At 38.9% G+C, this 17599-nt stretch overlaps 1 protein-coding gene across 3 annotated transcripts in view; it reads left to right on the top strand.

Moving 5' to 3' along the window:
- The window catches only part of LOC132098879 (prickle-like protein 1), a 22590-nt gene extending 4991 nt beyond the window's left edge, over positions 1 to 17599 (top strand). For 2 of the 3 annotated variants that reach the window (XM_059505146.1, XM_059505147.1), the window contains exons 2-8: positions 10453 to 10635; positions 12733 to 12846; positions 13368 to 13502; positions 14355 to 14558; positions 14655 to 14841; positions 15125 to 15979; positions 16072 to 17599. In XM_059505146.1, the coding sequence (XP_059361129.1) occupies positions 10465 to 10635; positions 12733 to 12846; positions 13368 to 13502; positions 14355 to 14558; positions 14655 to 14841; positions 15125 to 15979; positions 16072 to 16997 (2592 nt within the window). In that variant the 5' untranslated portion in view covers positions 10453 to 10464 and the 3' untranslated portion in view covers positions 16998 to 17599. Of the gene's footprint in view, positions 1 to 7970; positions 8173 to 10452; positions 10636 to 12732; positions 12847 to 13367; positions 13503 to 14354; positions 14559 to 14654; positions 14842 to 15124; positions 15980 to 16071 lie in introns of those variants that run through there. The other variant, XM_059505145.1, reaches the window with a different exon arrangement.

Here is a 17599-nt window from a genome sequence, read left to right as displayed (position 1 = left end):
ACATAACATTTCACCTTTAAGATACTGTAATGGCTTCTTCCGCATAGCATGGGATGGAAGATGTGCTTATAAATTTTATGTGGCTTACTAATGAATGCTCGGGGCTTTCCAGCACACTGCAACCAAACAAAGATTTTATTGTATGCTTGTTTAGCTTGTAAAGGTATGGGGGGTTAAATAGCTAGCATTAGTAACATAGATTCATCCTGCGTGTTAATATGAATGAACCCCCGGAAACAAGACAATTTGCTTTGCTAGAAAAAAAAAACGAAAAACAAAAGAGGAAAAAACCCCGGACCGATTTCCTTATCTTAACACATTCAGCTGTGAAATGCAACATGCAAAGGCTTGTTTTGGAGTCTCATCCTTTCTGCTTCTATGGTTTTCATGCCATGACGCTGCTGAAATTCACACTGTATATATATATATGCATATACCGAGTGTCTTTTTACACTAAGTGCAAAAAGCCTTGTTGGCAGATTGACCCAGGTTCGAATCGGCCTTTTGGCAAACTTTTTTTTTCAGAAATACATTTACTTTAAATGAAAACAAATTAAATAATCAAAAAGTTGAAAATAAAGTATTGGGTTGGGGGGTTAGTGTAGGGAGGGCTTTATTGTCCCAATAAGTTGGCAATTCATTTAATCATTTGAATTAAAATGTAAATTTACACTCACTAACTTATTGCGTATGGTTTTATAATGTACTACAATACTGAGGTGCAGATAATTGCCAATATTTGCAATAAGTAGTATAAATGGCAAATAGAATATATAGCTTTTTGCACTTAGTGTAAATAGCATATCTCTAAAAAACGCTTCTGCATGCTAAGAAAATATATTTTCACTTAGTGTAAATAGCAATTACATGGTATTTACACTAAGTGAAAATAGCATCATTTTAGTGTAAATAGCATCTATTGTTATTTGCACTTACTTTAAATAGCCTCTATGGCTATATGTGTGTGTGTGTGTGTGTGTGTGTGTGTGTGTGTGCATGCATGCAGTTTACATTAGAAACCCAGGAAATCTCAAAAGGCCCCTCTTCATGTACAAAGGGCTTTACATTTCAATAATACTTGTTGCTCCTCAGAGAAACTTGAGGAAGAGGATTATCCATTACATTCCCACGACCCAATTCTTCCATCCTTAATGAGCCGAAATTGTCTTTTTCTCACTTGAGTATCTGCAGAAGATAAACAGATTCATTTAAACACATCCCACAGTGTGTCATAAATAGATGACAATTAACAGACCAAAGAAGAATAAATTATGTTATCAGTGTCTTTGGAGCACCAAGGATGTGCAGTATCACTTTACAATAACCACATGCCCACAAAAAGATTAAGCTACAGAGGAAGTAAAGCTTAAGCCCAGGTCTAAGGAACAGAATAGCATTATTTTGACAGAGGGGCCCCTGACACAGACAGGCATTATGCCAGGATTACTATATCATCCCATGGTGTTGAATTACACATCATCACTGCCACTCCAAAGCAGCACTATCCTAAAAGGTATAAATAGCCTCGCAGTGAAAGTACAGTTTTGTTTGTCAAAAGTAGGGTTGGTGATTAGCACCAGGCTTGTCATGTTACAAGCTTATGAATTATATGAAACAGACTGAATTGTATAACAACCTATGTATGTTTTTAGCCCAAACAATCAACCTAACCCCTCATTACTGTCTTTAATTAGCAGATAAAAAGATCAGAGAAGTCTTGCATACGTCACTACAGAGAAGTCTGCCACTTCAACAGCCAACTGAGTTGTGATATTTTGAATAAAAATTATGACCTCAAAGAAAATAAATAAATATACATGGATCAATTGTTTAGAATATGATAAATATCTTGCATTTAAAGGAGATAAGATAAATTTCCATTCCATGCTGACTTTAAAACATTGCTGGTAGGTAACAATTGTCCATGTATTAAAAGTTTTTACTTCTTTAGCACAAAACTGTAAATAAAAATAGCATTTTTCAGGCTAGTCAAGCTAACATACATTTAAAAGTAAACAAACAGACGGCACCTCTTTAAAAAAAAAAAAAAGATGACTGGCTTCTTTATAAATGGGGTGAGACTTCCATTCTGCTATTAGAAATATGATTGGTCCTTTTAACAGTAAACCAGTACTATATCTGAGCGTTATTATTTATATAAAAACATTTTCACAATTGCGCATGTGAAAGGCGTCTGTGTTTCACATCCATTTCTGTACTATACAATTAGCCAAAAGATTGAGTGTTAAAACTGATCATTTAAAGCTCATTAACAAAAGTTGTTTACTTAGAGCTTTCCTATCACCACATACGCTGCTAGCCATGCTTTGCTGTTTTTGTTACAGCTACATGAGTGTAAACTGACATTAGACAGTGAGGGTCGTCAACTACATTAAGTCAGTGATCTCCTCATCAGCACCTAGTTAAACTGCATGCCAGGATCCAGAGCCAGGAAAAACTAACTAACGAACTACCAAAACTTATCAGGTGCATTGCTTCAACATGTTAGAGTGTATCCTTGCTAATAAAAACTAATCGCATGGACTTGTACCTCTCCTTGTTATTCCTGTCTGTTGCACTTCCTCTGTGTGTCGACCTGGGAGTAAAATCGCCTTAATAATTAAAACACACTCAGCAGCATTAGGAGCAGATGTTTGGTGTTTTTTTGGTATGAGCCAAATTATTTTAATTAGGAGATGTAGAGGTAAGGGCCCATTCCTCTCAGTGGAAGCCCAGTGCAGTTTGACGAAGGTTGCTGTTGGGTTAGGTGGTCTTCAGCTCTCTACATGAAGACATTTTTCAGACAACCTGTAATTACACATGATTTTGTGGTTGCAGGACTTTAAATTTTGTGCTCATTACAAGTAATGAATGCACACATGTACAACACTTTAATTTAAACATAAAAAATTGCTTGCTGTGAGACAAATGGCCAGTCTTTATTTTCTTAATGCAAAAAAAAAAAAAAATTATAATTTCTTGTACAGTCTCAGAAAATAGGTGCAAAACCTGTCACTGGGGCGGTAACTTTTGAAAATGTACATATTTGTACCTTATTTACTCCTAAAGGGTACATATAAGTCCATTAAAAGTACATATTAGCACTAAAGTGTACATGTTTGTGCATTAATGGTACATATTTGTACCTTTTAAAAGGGTACTGCCCCAGGGACAAGTTTTTTCCTGAGAGTGTATAACTTTAAAATAAACTATATTTTGGTGTGAAATTAGACGTGGGCATTATTGTAGCAAACAATACAAATACAACTGATGGGTTTGTGCATGTCTTTTATGCCATTGTTAAACTCCTGAAAGTGTATATCCTCTGCATGTAAGCCCACCTGTGTCTAGAGAGGTGAGTGTGACCTCTCCTTTTTTAAAGTGGAATGTATCAGTTAACAATATCAAATTAGGCAAGCAGAAGAGGGCATGGAGGCCAGTAATAAAACAGAGCCCATTATGAACTAAATGCATGCACACACGCAGCTGGATCCCTGCAGATGAGAGGCCAGACACGCACCGCATATATCATACTCATAGATCATTACTATAATTATCTCCACATTATACCATATACTTTTATAATACAGTCACACCTAAATGCAATGACAGTATTTTAAAGTCTTAATTACAGTATTTTACAGTCAACACGGGTTCAGGTCAGGTTTCCAAACTGAATGGAGATATTCATCCATCCAAAAAAGGACAAAATACAAATATCTTTTTAACCCACAGGATTCTTTTCAGTCTAGTGCAATACATATCATTTGTGTGGCAATCGTATTGAATAATGTTGGTTTTACTGTACTAAGTTATGAGAACTATCAATAGTGGCTTATGTAACACAAAATCCATAAATCCCCATGGGATTAACATAGGAAGACAGTTTTTTTTTTTTTTTAATTCAGGGACTGAATTAAATTGCTGGCCTTTTGAAATGGTGGATAGTGTCAAAAGGTTTTAAATTATCTTGTGTGAAAACCTTTAAAAAAGCTCTTTATCACACAACGTGTCTCTACACATTACAGTGTGACAATAATGCTGACTAATCTGACCTTCGTTCCTCTTGCATTCAATTCAGGAACATGACTATTGGCTTTTATTAGGCTTTACAACCCTGTAAAGGTGTCTTGCTAACATTAATTGGCTGGCTATAAAGTTTTGGCACACACAAGTTTAACGTTTTCTTTTATGACCCGATATCTCACACCAGCTTGTGTCTTTTTACGCTTCCGTGACTATGAATATTAACACAGCAGTGAGAAAAGCACTTGCTAAAACATTCATGATGGATGCGGTGTCTTGGCTGGCAGGAATGGGTGAGAATATAATCACTCAAATCAGGCTTCAATGTCTGTAAGGCAGTTTCTGGGTGTGAATAGTCACTTCAATTCAAATTCAGACTTCAGTAGTGAGTTCAGTAGTTTTAGTGGACTGAATTGTGAATGGACTGATAATGGGTGTGAATAAGGACTTTGTGATTGAAGGGAAATTGATCTGCACTGTATGGAAAATTTCAAGGACGACTATTTGAGATTTCAATAACCTTTAATGTTTAGTTTGTGTATTTGAACTATGGATGTTTAGGATTAAGTTTTGTGACAATAGCAGTAGCTTTACTCGGGATTATCGCAGAACGTTCTGGCTGTTTCTTGTGTAAATTGTTAGGAAATTATTTGAACTTCCTTTACTGTCAAGCTATTGTGCTCTTCTTAACGCTCATATGAGAAACCATTTGAAAACATAAAAACTTTCCAAAGTTTCTATCTAAAAAAATATTTTTGGAATTCTTGGGAGAAATCTTGGATTTAAGATTTTGCAACCATAATAATAAGGCCTAAAACGTTGTTGAACCAACTAAGAATATAAAAATGTATATTTTCAGCTAAAGTAAAACCTTTTTATTTTATACTTTTTTTGTCAGTGTCTAAGCATGCAGTGTCTAGCGGCTTGTGCAAAAAAAACATCAATGACATTATGTGACGTGAGCCCTAAATGATTAGTTTAAAAGCAGGCGTTAGTAGGTGTTCATCCCACTACTAAATTAACCGTTTGGCAGAGGCCTCCGCTTGATCTTAAAGTCATCATTTTACACGGCTGACAACATTTCTGTTTGTCATTATGCAATTACATTACAAAAACACTCATACAGGGAAAATATGTTAGAGCGAGTCTGTGTCAATTCACAGTTATGCCCTGAAAGAGTACTTAATGTATCATCACTTCCTCCTCCGCATTCCTCAGTGTTATTCAAATCAGAATGACTGATCTAAAGAAATGGCATTCGAGAGACTGACTGCGGTTGTCAGGTGAGAGAAACTCTGATGTGTTGTTCTGGCAGTGTGTATTAAAACACATACGGCGTGAGACTCTACAATTCAGTCGTTATTAAATCAAGAGCACACCATCCTGCACAGCCTGAGATAAAAAAAAATGGGTTATCAAAAAGCAAAAAGAAAACAAAAAGAGTTATCAAAGCCTGAATGCAGGGAAAAGAGGTAATGCTGAAATCCCCCCAAAAAACCTAGCTAGGCGTCCAACACTTTGCTTTTACACCAACATGACCGTATTTGCTTACAATTGTTGGCTTTGCTGTAATTGGAGCAGCTGCGTGCAACCAATTGTGCCATGATCCATTAGTTTGATGCCTTGTCATTAACACGGGAAGGAAAGAGCAAATCCAAATACTTAGAGAGATGAGCAGAGGGAGCAGGGTGTGCGCAGGGGTCAGGGGTCACTGAAAAAAGTGTCATTAGTTAGGTAGCACTGACATGTGAATGCAGCGGAGCAGCATCCATTCTTAAACACTTGTCAATTGGCGTGGCAATGAGGTGAAATATGCGTTATCGCATATAATGGCTTGCCAGGGGAAGGTCGGACTGTTTTACAATGGAAAGAGGAGGATGTGAACCTTAGGTGTTTCGCACGTAGCTTCCCTTTCCTTTAAGTGCAGAGGTAACTGTGCAGGGTTTTGAAGTAATAAACTACAACTTAAACTTTCTAAGGAAGCAGGAAGGGTTGTGAACCCGCTCCAGGAAATGATGGGAACAAGGTCTGCTGACGGTGGTTTGTTTGTCTATATCTAGACAAACATTCACAATAACGTGTCATTTCTCTAGAAATAAGGTTCGTCTTTGAGTTATACTGTTGGTTTCATATTTCTCTCTTACTAAGAATCACTGTGGCATTTTCTGCCATTTCGATGGCGTTCCTGATAAACATCTTAAGAAGAGAAAGGGGTTTCTAACAAAGGTCATCATGGTGGTTAAGTGGTTCTTTACAGCTTCTGCCAAAACCCGAAGAGGTATCCATCTTTGTTTGCTTGTACTCACGTTGCTATCTTATCTTGCTTTCTAAAACAACCTCTCAGATCTGGAAGTCGCTCAAGTTCTTCACGGTGACTTGAAATTTAACCAGGATGATTTAGCAAGTGTTCAGTCCAGCAGTTTCACATAGGCTTAATGTTACATTTTGACTGGATCGTGATGAAGTAGCTATGACCAAACAGAGATGCATGTGAGGAGGGTCCAGCTTTTTGTCATTATATGCAAAAGACACAAAACACCACATTTATCATTAGACACTTAGGGGGCATCTTGAAACTCAAAACAAAATGTATCATTATGAGATTAAATACAACCCTAAAACGTATTATGCTGTTTGACTGTTATTCTTAAAGCTTCTTGAATCAGCTTCTTGAGATGACGTCTTCTCAGGGGTGTTTCCTTTGTGAGATTCCAGAATTGGAAAGGAATCAACACAATAAGGTCATTGTAACCGAATTGAAGTGTGGAGGTGAAAGATGGCCAATGGGGGGGGGGGGGCATTGTCGCTGTCAACACACCGAGTTCAGTTTGAAGGAAAGAAGAGGAGGAGGATATTGAGCTTATGGAAATGCCTTAAAACTTGTGAAAAGTGACTCACAAGTAGGGTTGGGAACCAAACCGTATGACCATTGTAGTCTGATAAGACAACGAATGACTCTAATGAGCCGTTTCTTTTTAGTGACTCAACAACATACAGCACAACCAATGTAGTCTGACTCCTTACAGAATGACTCTAATGAGTCGGTTCTTTTTATTGAATCAAACACACTAACTAACTAAAAACAGATAACATATTTTTGCGGTTTTCTAGTTGCATTGTATAAAATGAGAAAAACTTTACCAAATATTTTTTTTCTACAAATATTTACTCCTTATAAATGAAGGAACGAGAATCGATCACGCCATCATTTCTTGGATTATTCACTCACCCTCATGTTGTTTCAAACCTGTCCTACTTTCTTCTGCACAACACAAAATATGATTTTGAAGATTGTTTCTCTCCTTAATAGGAAAGTCATTGGGGCCCAAAACAAAATTGTACACAACTTTTTTTTTTCTTTTTTTCTTTTTTACAACTTCTTTTGTGTTACACAGAAGGGTTTCAGGTCTGGAAGAACAGACACTTCCTCCATAACTTACACTACTTGGAAACTTTCCCTGAAGGCAATTTTGGAAACAAATGCACAGATATAAAGTATTGCAACAGCTGTCAACTTGAAATAAAGGTACAGTAAGATTACATTATTCATTATTCCAATCCCCCATCTGATTTTGTTAACATATATTTCCTGAGCACTCCCTGTTCTTCATTGACGTGACAAATGTAGCTTAAGAAAGAAAAAATACAGAACTCTTGGACATTGGTGGAAACCAACAAGCCCTTGATGCAACTTATGCAACATTCAATGGTGAATGAACTTGTCCAGGATGTACTTGACTTTGAATGATTAGGAACAAAACAAATGGCTCTGTGGATTAGAGAGCGTTTGCTGTGGGATGTGGACAGCTCTCTCATAGCAGGAATGTGGACGAAGGTTGTTTTGGGATGGGGGTGGATTTCAGTTTGAAGTGTAGGGGGAGGGCTTGAGTGTGAAGGGGGCTGGCCCAGGGGGGTCTGATTACAAGGAGACATGCTACTTGGCACATACATTGATGCATTCATTTCAACGTGTTCAGAAACACAGGAAACAACTGCATTCTCACTGACTATACAAGCTTCAAAGCCTCAGGGGAATTTAGACAAAATTTACATGATTTTGATGTGGTCATGCTTGCTAGACCCTTCTTTCATAACTTGCACTAATTGGAGGCTTTTCCTGAATGCTGCAGGATGCATTACACACAGGTAAGATGCTTCTCGAAATGCAAATCAAGTCTAAACTAGTCTTACTCTTTAAATATGAAATTTTAGACTATGCAGTGCATACAGTCAGACTGATTGAATTATAAGTATTTAATGACGTACAGAAAGTAGCAATTGAAATAACATGTTATGACCATATAAGGTTTGGCATTAGGTAGCGGAGATGAAAATCGGTCACAAAAAAGAGATATAAGGGGGCACAACATGTACACATGGAATTTCTAGGGCACCATATACACCTAATGTTAAGACTCCTTTTTTGGACAATTTTGAGATTTTTTTTTTTTAAATACATTTTATCAACATGCAGTATCTAGTAACCATTCTAATAAAAATAATCAAATGATGATCAATGATCATTTATCATGTATAAATCTTAATATAGAAGGACATTTCCCATTGGTTTAGTAAGATTGCATGTGCAGGTATAACCGCGCTTCAGCTGGTATTTATCTCCTTCTCTGTCCAAGTTTACATGACACAATGCATAATTTAATATTTGAAGGACTAAATAAATGTGACGCATTATCTTGTGTTTAACTTTACTATCTAGTGCCAGATGTACATCGCAAAATAGGCTTTTAGGTTTCTTTAAATTGTTTAATTCTGCTCAGAGGTGGCATAAATGTATTTACACAGCAATTACAACTGTAGAATTTGAGACTAATGTCTGAGCAAGCATAATTTAGTCTGGCTTTTTTGTGGCAATGGGCCTTTACACTGAATTTTGAGCAGGGACAGAGCAGCCTTAACTCTCTGTGTAAAGGCAACTAACGTCTATTAGAAATCACAAAACTGGTTAGTGCACTTGTCATGGGATGAATTTCATTATGCCTTTATGAAGAGCTACAGGTTTCTTTTAGCTCTATCTTTGGTCTCTATATGCATGTATAAGTGCTTGGCAAAAGCATTGCTTGTAGCTTGTCAAACTCACTTAGCTTACCTGACACGTTACATTAGAGATACTTTTATATCCTAGATTTGACAACAGTGGCTCTGTGAAGCTCAGGCTTGTTGAACCTCAGCCTCAGGTGAAATGGTTGTAATCCAAGCCTCAGTTAATCCATTCACCAGTCTGTGTTTATTTCATAAGCATTTCATATTTGACATAGTAACTCCTGGCCAACACTGAACACACACTTTCCTGTCTGAGGTGCCAGTCAGATCAGTGGCGAGGGTTTACATTTCTCTGCTGTTGTGACTTAAAAAAAATGGCCTCTCTTCAAATGTTCCTTTCCTACTACGTATGTTCCTTTGAAAACAGGGCAGGGTTGATCCGTAATGTTTTTGTTTTTTGCCACAAAGCAACACATTGTGTCCGTGCCAGAGAGTGAGAAGGTGTAATGTGAGAGCTTGTGTATGTTGGCTCTGGAAGCCACAGCATGCATATCCTACCCTCAGAGACAGTTTTTAAAGAAAGTACCAAAGGTGTTAAGATGTTACTGGGCACTCATGTGAGAAATTAATTCACATTTTCAGTTTACCAGGGTCATGAGCTGTATTGTAACTGAGGCAATCCAAATGACATTTTCCATTAAGAGAACAGGGAAAATGCTATATGCCTCAAGGTATCCCTACTTATCGATGCCTCTTTGTATTGCAAATCTATTATCTCTGGCTAACTGAAATACTCATAACATCTAAATCTATCTATAGTGGACAATCAAGATCTATGATAAAACATTCAATCTGTAATCTATCACATAATGGTCTAAGAGATTATAGGACTTTCATTGTGACTCGGGGGCAAGCCGAGAGGGGGCTTGTGAAGCACCAACCTAAACCCAAACAAGGGCGTCCACACACTATATCGGGCTCATTTGCAATTCAAAACACTTGAAGCAGTAGCATTCTTTTCAACACCTTGGGACCAAAGGCATTTTATCTGACAGAGAGTACTCTGAAGTGCTTAAGCATCAAGATAAATCAGGTCTGGAGAAAGAGCCACGAGTGTTTAATCCTGCTTCGTGTACACATTGACATCTTATCTGCAAGCTTAAAGCTTGGCCTGAAAGGCAAGACTAGGCTGACATTTCAAAGCACAATTTCCCTTAATTTTAAAAATCTGACAATTCTCAAGTCTCAAGATATATAAAGGAAACCCCACACTGTATTTTAGCACTGGGAGTTGCTCTCCATCTCCTTTTTGAGATGTTTTGAGAACATTATTCCCCTAAGGATAATGCATATTTCACAAAACAAATGCAGCTGTAAAACTTGGGTATCAAACTTCTAAATCCTCTCTTGTTTTTATGTTAACAGTGGCCCCATCTGATGAGTCTTGAGACTACATCTGGGATCTGGCCCATTACTCGGGCACCGGACATGGACTTGAGAGGAGCCAAAATGACAACAGGTTTTCAGAGGAGCTCAACCTCTGATGATGACTCTGGATGTGCTCTGGAAGAGTACACATGGGTTCCTCCTGGACTACGACCTGAGCAGGTAAACCTTGAGCCTCATTTCTCATTATATGCACAGATTTCTCACCATACTCGAGGGCAGACAGCCATAAGTAGAAGTATAAAGCATTACTCATGGTTTTGATACTTCTAATTATCTGCAGACATCCAAAAATTCAGGCAGAAACTGTCTTTCCCTTTCTGACTCCACAATTTTAGACAGATTTCACGCCAAACAGAAGCACCTGATTCAAAGTATTCCCTACAAAACTCATTTTCCTTGTGGTTTTACTTCAAGTCTGATTCTCAGCCAATTTTGGTTAGTGATATAAAACCAGCCAGTCAAGCTTTTGAATTTTGATGGCTGCCTTCACACTTGGGCATGAGATTTTCTGAGCTTCCGAATGTGAGGTTTATGCAATGCATGCATTGCTGGAATCTCATTTACCCTGAAACACAGCTGCACATGACCTTGCACGGAGGCCAACAGCTCTTAATGAATACACACTTTGACATGGGCAAAGTCTGGCAAGCTTACTGAGTGGAGACGGGACCCTCTCAACATTGACATTGTGCAAACATGTGACCTATATCTGACCGACAGGGTGTTGATAGCTGAAAGTAGCAGAAAAATTTTAAAGAGCAGAACAACTAGTAAAGAACTACAGAGAGATAGAAAATCAGGGAGAGAAAATATTTGCATGTTGAAAAGTCAACCATTTTTCTTAGAAAAGAAATACCATGGTGAGAAACAGGAATTATTGGTAATTGCTTTGAATCCTCCCTACGGTAAACTGTTGCAGGCATTTTATTTCCCCACAGAGATGAGTCTCAGCTAGGGAAGTCATTAATGGCAAAATGCTTAAACAAACTACTGCCACAGTCTGGCAGTAAAATTAATAGCATTGTTTTTAAAAAAATATAATCAAATGACTTGTTAGGTTTTTTAGTTTGCATGCCAATTAATCAAAAATGTTTGCTAGAACTTGTATTGTCTGGTAATTTTTTCCCAAATCCACTGTTCACTAAATAACCATATTACACCACTATATTAAAACCATATAACTATCCCCATGGTTTCTTAAGGTAACACTTTACAATAAGTTTTAATTTATGCATGATAAATATTTCTGTATGATAAACATTTAAACAGCATTTATTAATATAGGTTAAAAATGTAAGATCATAAATTATAATATCCAATAATATATTTTAAGTTATCTATTAGAATTAGAGCAGTACAAATTAGCTATTGAATTCGATTAAGTTATCATATAGAACATTATTGTAAAGTGTTACCGTCTCAAAAATATTACCACTGTCAAAACTGGTGTTCCTCAGTGCATTGGCTTAAACTGCTTGAATTGTTCTTGTGTGGTTCGAGCACTAGTCCCAACAAAACAGCCATTTAGAAAACCTGTTTTCTTGCCTTGCTGTGCGTAGTAGGCAAACAGAACTGAGACTGTGTCTAGGGGCTAGTTGGCACTTCCTTGAAACAAGGCAATACACAAACATACATGCAGAACCAACGGGGTGGGTGTTGGTCTACTCTGGAGTTGAAAGAGAGTCTGGAGTGAAGCTGAATGTGTTTTTCTAACCCCCACCTTCTCCGCATTTTTCAAAACGTGGAGTGGGAGACCTGACATCCTCATGAAAGCTCTTCTCTCAATTCTGTGAAATGCACTGCAAGCAGCTTTGAGTGAGGAAAAAACTGTAACTTGAAGGCAAAAACACAATTCCTGAGACTTAAGAGAGAATTTAGGGCAATTTGTATGACAGCTCTGGGTATTGAATCCCACTCACATCCCAACCCCAACTGCTACAGAAATAACAATCTGCCTTCATCTGGATAGTAACACTTAAACACAAGGAACATTCCAGCAGGCATCTATCTTAGTGTCTTTAATGGCGTACCACACCATAAATATTCTTCAGGGTCACCACTGACAGGCCGCTGTTTAAATACTTTTCCAGGTCAATGATATACCCACTTCCCACTTGATGGGGGAGATGATCGGGAGAAATCTGTATGACAGGTTGAATGATGTTGCACCAATTGAGGCCAGTGTCTCATTTCAACTTTCAGCTGTTGAAAGCAAACCCTAATCCTCTCACTCTGTTTACCTTCTTTCCCCAACAGGTTCAGATCTACTTTTCGTGCCTGCCCGAGGAGAAGGTGCCATATGTCAACAGCCCTGGAGAGAAACACAGGATCAGACAACTACTCTATCAGCTGCCACCACATGACAATGAGGTATGCAGAAAAAAAACTCAACAATTAAAGTGACAGAGATTAAATCCATGCTGCTAGAATACACAATGGTTCTACTAGAGGACTTTATGATCTCACAGATAGAAGTGCATGCAAAGATGTGTTAGTATTATTACACAGGGGTATCTTTCTCCTTTCCTCTAGCAGCAATAAAACGTCTGTGATTTTTATGGTGCTTGCTGTAAGTCCTAGATCTGTGTACTTTAACAAATTCCTGGCATAACTGTGGGTTACAGATCTAAAAGGCTCTTCACATGTGGCATCATTGTTTACCCACCTGCAGGGCCAAACAGAGCAAATTGTTTGTCTTTTGTTAGAGTTCCACAAGTCTGTTGTAAACGTTAAGGTCGATTTGTGTACTTTTCAACTTTGCCCCAGAAAAGCGAGAAAAATAAACTTTTCCTACCCCTTAAAAAGAGGATGAAGCTTTTGATAAAACTTATATCAGTCATTCATTTGTTCTTCATTTAAGCAGATAAATATCTACCTTTGCTTCAACACAGATCCGATACTGCCAGTCCCTCAGTGACGAGGAGAGACGAGAACTCCACATGTTCAGCATTCAGAGGAAGAAAGAGGCACTCGGGAGGGGAACCCCAAAACTGCTTGCCAGAGCCCTGCAGCACATTTGCGAGCATGTATGCATAAATGATCCTGGTATTTTTCCTCACATCTGTAGAAATTTTAACTTGCACATATCAAAGTTAAAGACAGGGCACAAAAGAGACCATTTTCAAACTCCTAAATGTGATTTTGTGAATGTCTTTAATCTATACTCATTTGATCAACTGCTAGACATGAAGTGTAGTCATTTCTGTGACAGTTAATTCTGGCAATATCAAATCTACTTACGGCCATGAAAATGCAGTTTCTGCTTCATGCTACATTCACTTGGAAACAGCGTTGACTTGTCATGGCAAATCAGACAACTTGGAATCAGCCAAACGGTCCAATTATGGCCTAAAGACAACCAAAGCACAGAGAAAATTCATGGAAAGGATTAAGTATTACAACACACAATCTTTGGCTGAAGACTATCTCCTTGGGGGGCTGAAGTTAGCACGAGAGCCAGTTTAGAGGGTTGTTTCCTGTTGAGAAGACCTATAAACACTAACAAAAAAAGTCTAGCATCATAGTACCTCTGAAAAACAGATGTATCCCTTCAGTGCTAATCTTGGGTCTCTGGTTTCCGTTGCTTAAAAAAAAAAATTTGCGAGACACTCAACACCCCTGTTTCCAAGGCCAACAGCTATGTAGTAATAATGGGAAGCAGCTGTGAAATGAATACTTTGGCAAAAGTACTTATAAAAAGACCATGATCATGCATTTGGTCATGCTCAGTTGGTCATTTCAACAGAGATAGGGGCCCATTTTAATTAAAACTTAAAAGAATGCAAAGTAAAACCTAATAAACTGTAGGGTGACTTTGTATGACCAAAGCAACCATATGCCAGCCTTTGATTCTCATAAAATCTTACTCTTAATTGCAGTGTAAAGAGAACATCAAGGGTGGCGAGATGGTAGTGTTTGCTTCACGAGCAGGCCCTGGACCGTGCTGGCATCCAGCATGCTTTTCCTGCTCCACCTGTCATGAACTTCTGGTAGATCTCATCTATTTCTATCACAATGGCAAAATCTACTGCGGGAGACATCATGCAGAGCTTCTGAAGCCACGGTGTTCAGCTTGTGATGAGGTGAGGATATTTATATTTTTCTAAAGAGCCAGTATACAAAGAAACTAAATGTACGTGGCCAAGAAAAAAAAAATCTAATCTCACGTCTCTTCACAGATAATCTTTGCTGATGAGTGTACTGAAGCTGAGGGTCGTCACTGGCACATGAAACACTTCTCTTGCTTTGAGTGTGAGACTATTCTGGGAGGACAGAGGTACATCATGAAGGATGGCCGACCTTTCTGTTGTGGATGCTTTGAGTCACTATATGCAGAGTACTGTGAGGCCTGTGGGGAGAATATTGGTGAGTTACCTCTGGAACAACTGAAATTGTATGCAGGGATGTCTATTCCTGCTTCTGGAGGGCCACCTTCTTGCAGACTTTAGCTCCAACATACCTGCTAGAATATATTGAGTAATCCTGAAGACCTTAATTGGTTGGTTTAGATTCATATAATTAGGGTTAAAGCAAACCCCTACAGGAAGTGGGGCCTTCAGGAACAGAACTGGACATCTCTATTACACCTGTATGAATATATGGTTGAAAAAGTACAGCATTTCTTACTTGTTGATTTACCTTTATTCAGGAGTCGACCATGCTCAAATGACGTATGAGGGCGTACACTGGCATGCTACTGACAAATGCTTCTGTTGTGCCCAATGCAAAACCTCCCTACTGGGCTGCCCCTTCCTTCCAAAAGAGGGCCGGATCTACTGCTCTAAGGACTGTAGCCTAGGTGAGGATGTCCATGCTTCTGACTCTTCAGACTCAGCTTTTCAGTCTGCCAGATCACGGGAATCTCGACATAGCATACGAATGGGCAAGAGTAGTCGCCCTACAGAGCAGTGCCAGCAGACAAAACTCTATTCAGCAACAGATTACAGGACCTCTAGTCTCTGTGGTGACAACACGGAGACCGTGTGTCATCAGCTGGAGAGAATGAACTTGGCAGAGGACAGCTACTGGAGAGACCGGGATGAACAGGAAGGCCCTGAGGACTGTGTAGATGATTGGGCTGAGCATGAAGACTACATGACTCAACTGCTACTGAAATTTGGAGATCGTGGTGTCATTCACACGGAAGACACCAGGCCGGCCAAGCCATGGATGATGAAAGACTCTGAGACCAACAGGACCAAACCAGAAATTAAGATCAGCAGCCATAATTTGGCAAGTAAGAAGCACCACACGGAAATGTATTGGGCCCAGTCTCAGGATGGACTTGGGGACTCTGCCTATGGTAGTCACCCTGGCCCAGCTAGTGCTAGAAAGATTCAAGAGCTGGAGATGGATCAAGCAGCAGTATCTGGATTATCTGGATTCTGGTCAAAGCCTAGGGAATGGTATGAAGACTCACTGGAGTGCATTACAAGTGAATTCCGGAAGGCAGAGCACAACATTGGAGATTCTATGGATTCTTTAGCTCTCTCAAATATTACAGGTAGGAAGGTCATCTTCTATCAAAGTCTTGCACTTGTTGGCCCTTATTAAATTAATCTTAATTACTCATAACATGTCTTTCCAATTTCTCAGGAGCTTCAGTGGATGTAGACAGCAGAGACAGACAGACCATCTACTCACTCCAAAACATGAAAGACCAAGAAAGAGAGATTGAGGAGTGTGATAACATTAGTAACATGGGCACACTAAACTCCTCAATGCTCCACAGAAGTGCTAATTCCTTGAGGAGTTTAAACTCTGAGCTGGACCGTGAGGAGACACTGGGGCAAGGAGAGAGAGAAGATGAGGAAGTAGAGGACAGAATTCCACCTTATTATGGAGAGGAACCACCCTCTCCACTGCATCTTCCAGTGCTGAGAAGGACCAAGTCTCAATCTCAGCCCCAATCCAGACCTCAGCAAGTGAAGTTCTCTGACGATGTTATGGATAAAGGATATTATGGCGGACTATGCTCGAGGCAACCACCGATGAGTGAGAGGACTCGCAGACGAACCTATCATATGGAGGAGGAGCCACAGAGACGTCCTGCTAACAGACATCACAAACGCAGACAGGGCCGGAAAACACGTTCAGAAAATGCCTTGCACCTGCCTTCCAAACATCAGGGTAAATTGCATGTTGTGCCTCAGATAATCAGCTCAAGCATACCAGAGCCCAGGAACGGTATTCTTCTAAATCACTCAGCACACAGTCAGCACCCTTATCATCAAAACCCCACAGACTTTGCTCAGCAGGGCATAATCCGAATGGACCATTTCCAAAACATTTGTGACGATGATGACGATGACGACTCGTGTTCGACATGTTCCTCTTCATCTTCAGAATCTGAGGAGGAGGGATTCTTTCTTGGTCAGCCAATCCCTAAGCCCAGATCCCAAAGTTTTCGTTATTACACAGAGGACTATCCGACTCGAGTCACTGCTTTAACACCTCCTTTCGGCTCACGGACCAAACTGAAAAAGAAAGGTCATAAGGGCAAGAACTGCATAATTTCTTAGACTTTAGACTGAAAGACTGCATCTGCTGCAGCTGGGATATAAACATGAGTGATTCTAGAGAAGCTGGAAACTTTCTTTACAAGTACAGTGTCAGCTGAGTTGCTTTTGTATGAACAATGAAAGTAACGTAATATTTCTTTGTACATTGTATAGCAAAAGCATTATTTCCAAAAAAGCAAAATTTCCTGAGTATTGTGTAGACTAACAAAATAATTATTTAATAGTGCAAGCAATGTATATTTGTTAAATTAAGATTGGAATACTGCTATTTTTATATCCAAATATGTTAAATGATTAATTACCAAAATTCCTGGCCTCAGATGGAGTTATAATTACTGATCAATAAAATAGAAGTTAGCCATTTATTGACCAGGTGTTTGCAAATTCAAAATATATATGCACTATTTATACGCTTAATGGCCTCGCTATGTTACCCTGCAGGTGTCACTGCACCCTTAAACATTTTTCTGTCTACAGTATGCTTATGCGCTTACACAGTGTTGGGGGAATCTCTTCTCTATTATGTACATTTCCCTACAGGTAACCATACTATCCATTTTTAATAAGATGTCAATAAAATAATTCAAGAGAGATCTAATACA

The sequence above is a fragment of the Carassius carassius genome, chromosome 22 (genome assembly GCF_963082965.1).
Source record: "Carassius carassius chromosome 22, fCarCar2.1, whole genome shotgun sequence".
In the NCBI taxonomy this organism is placed as follows: domain Eukaryota; kingdom Metazoa; phylum Chordata; class Actinopteri; order Cypriniformes; family Cyprinidae; genus Carassius; species Carassius carassius.
Note: the sequence above shows the minus strand (reverse complement) of the source record. Positions and strands in the feature narration are given on the sequence as shown.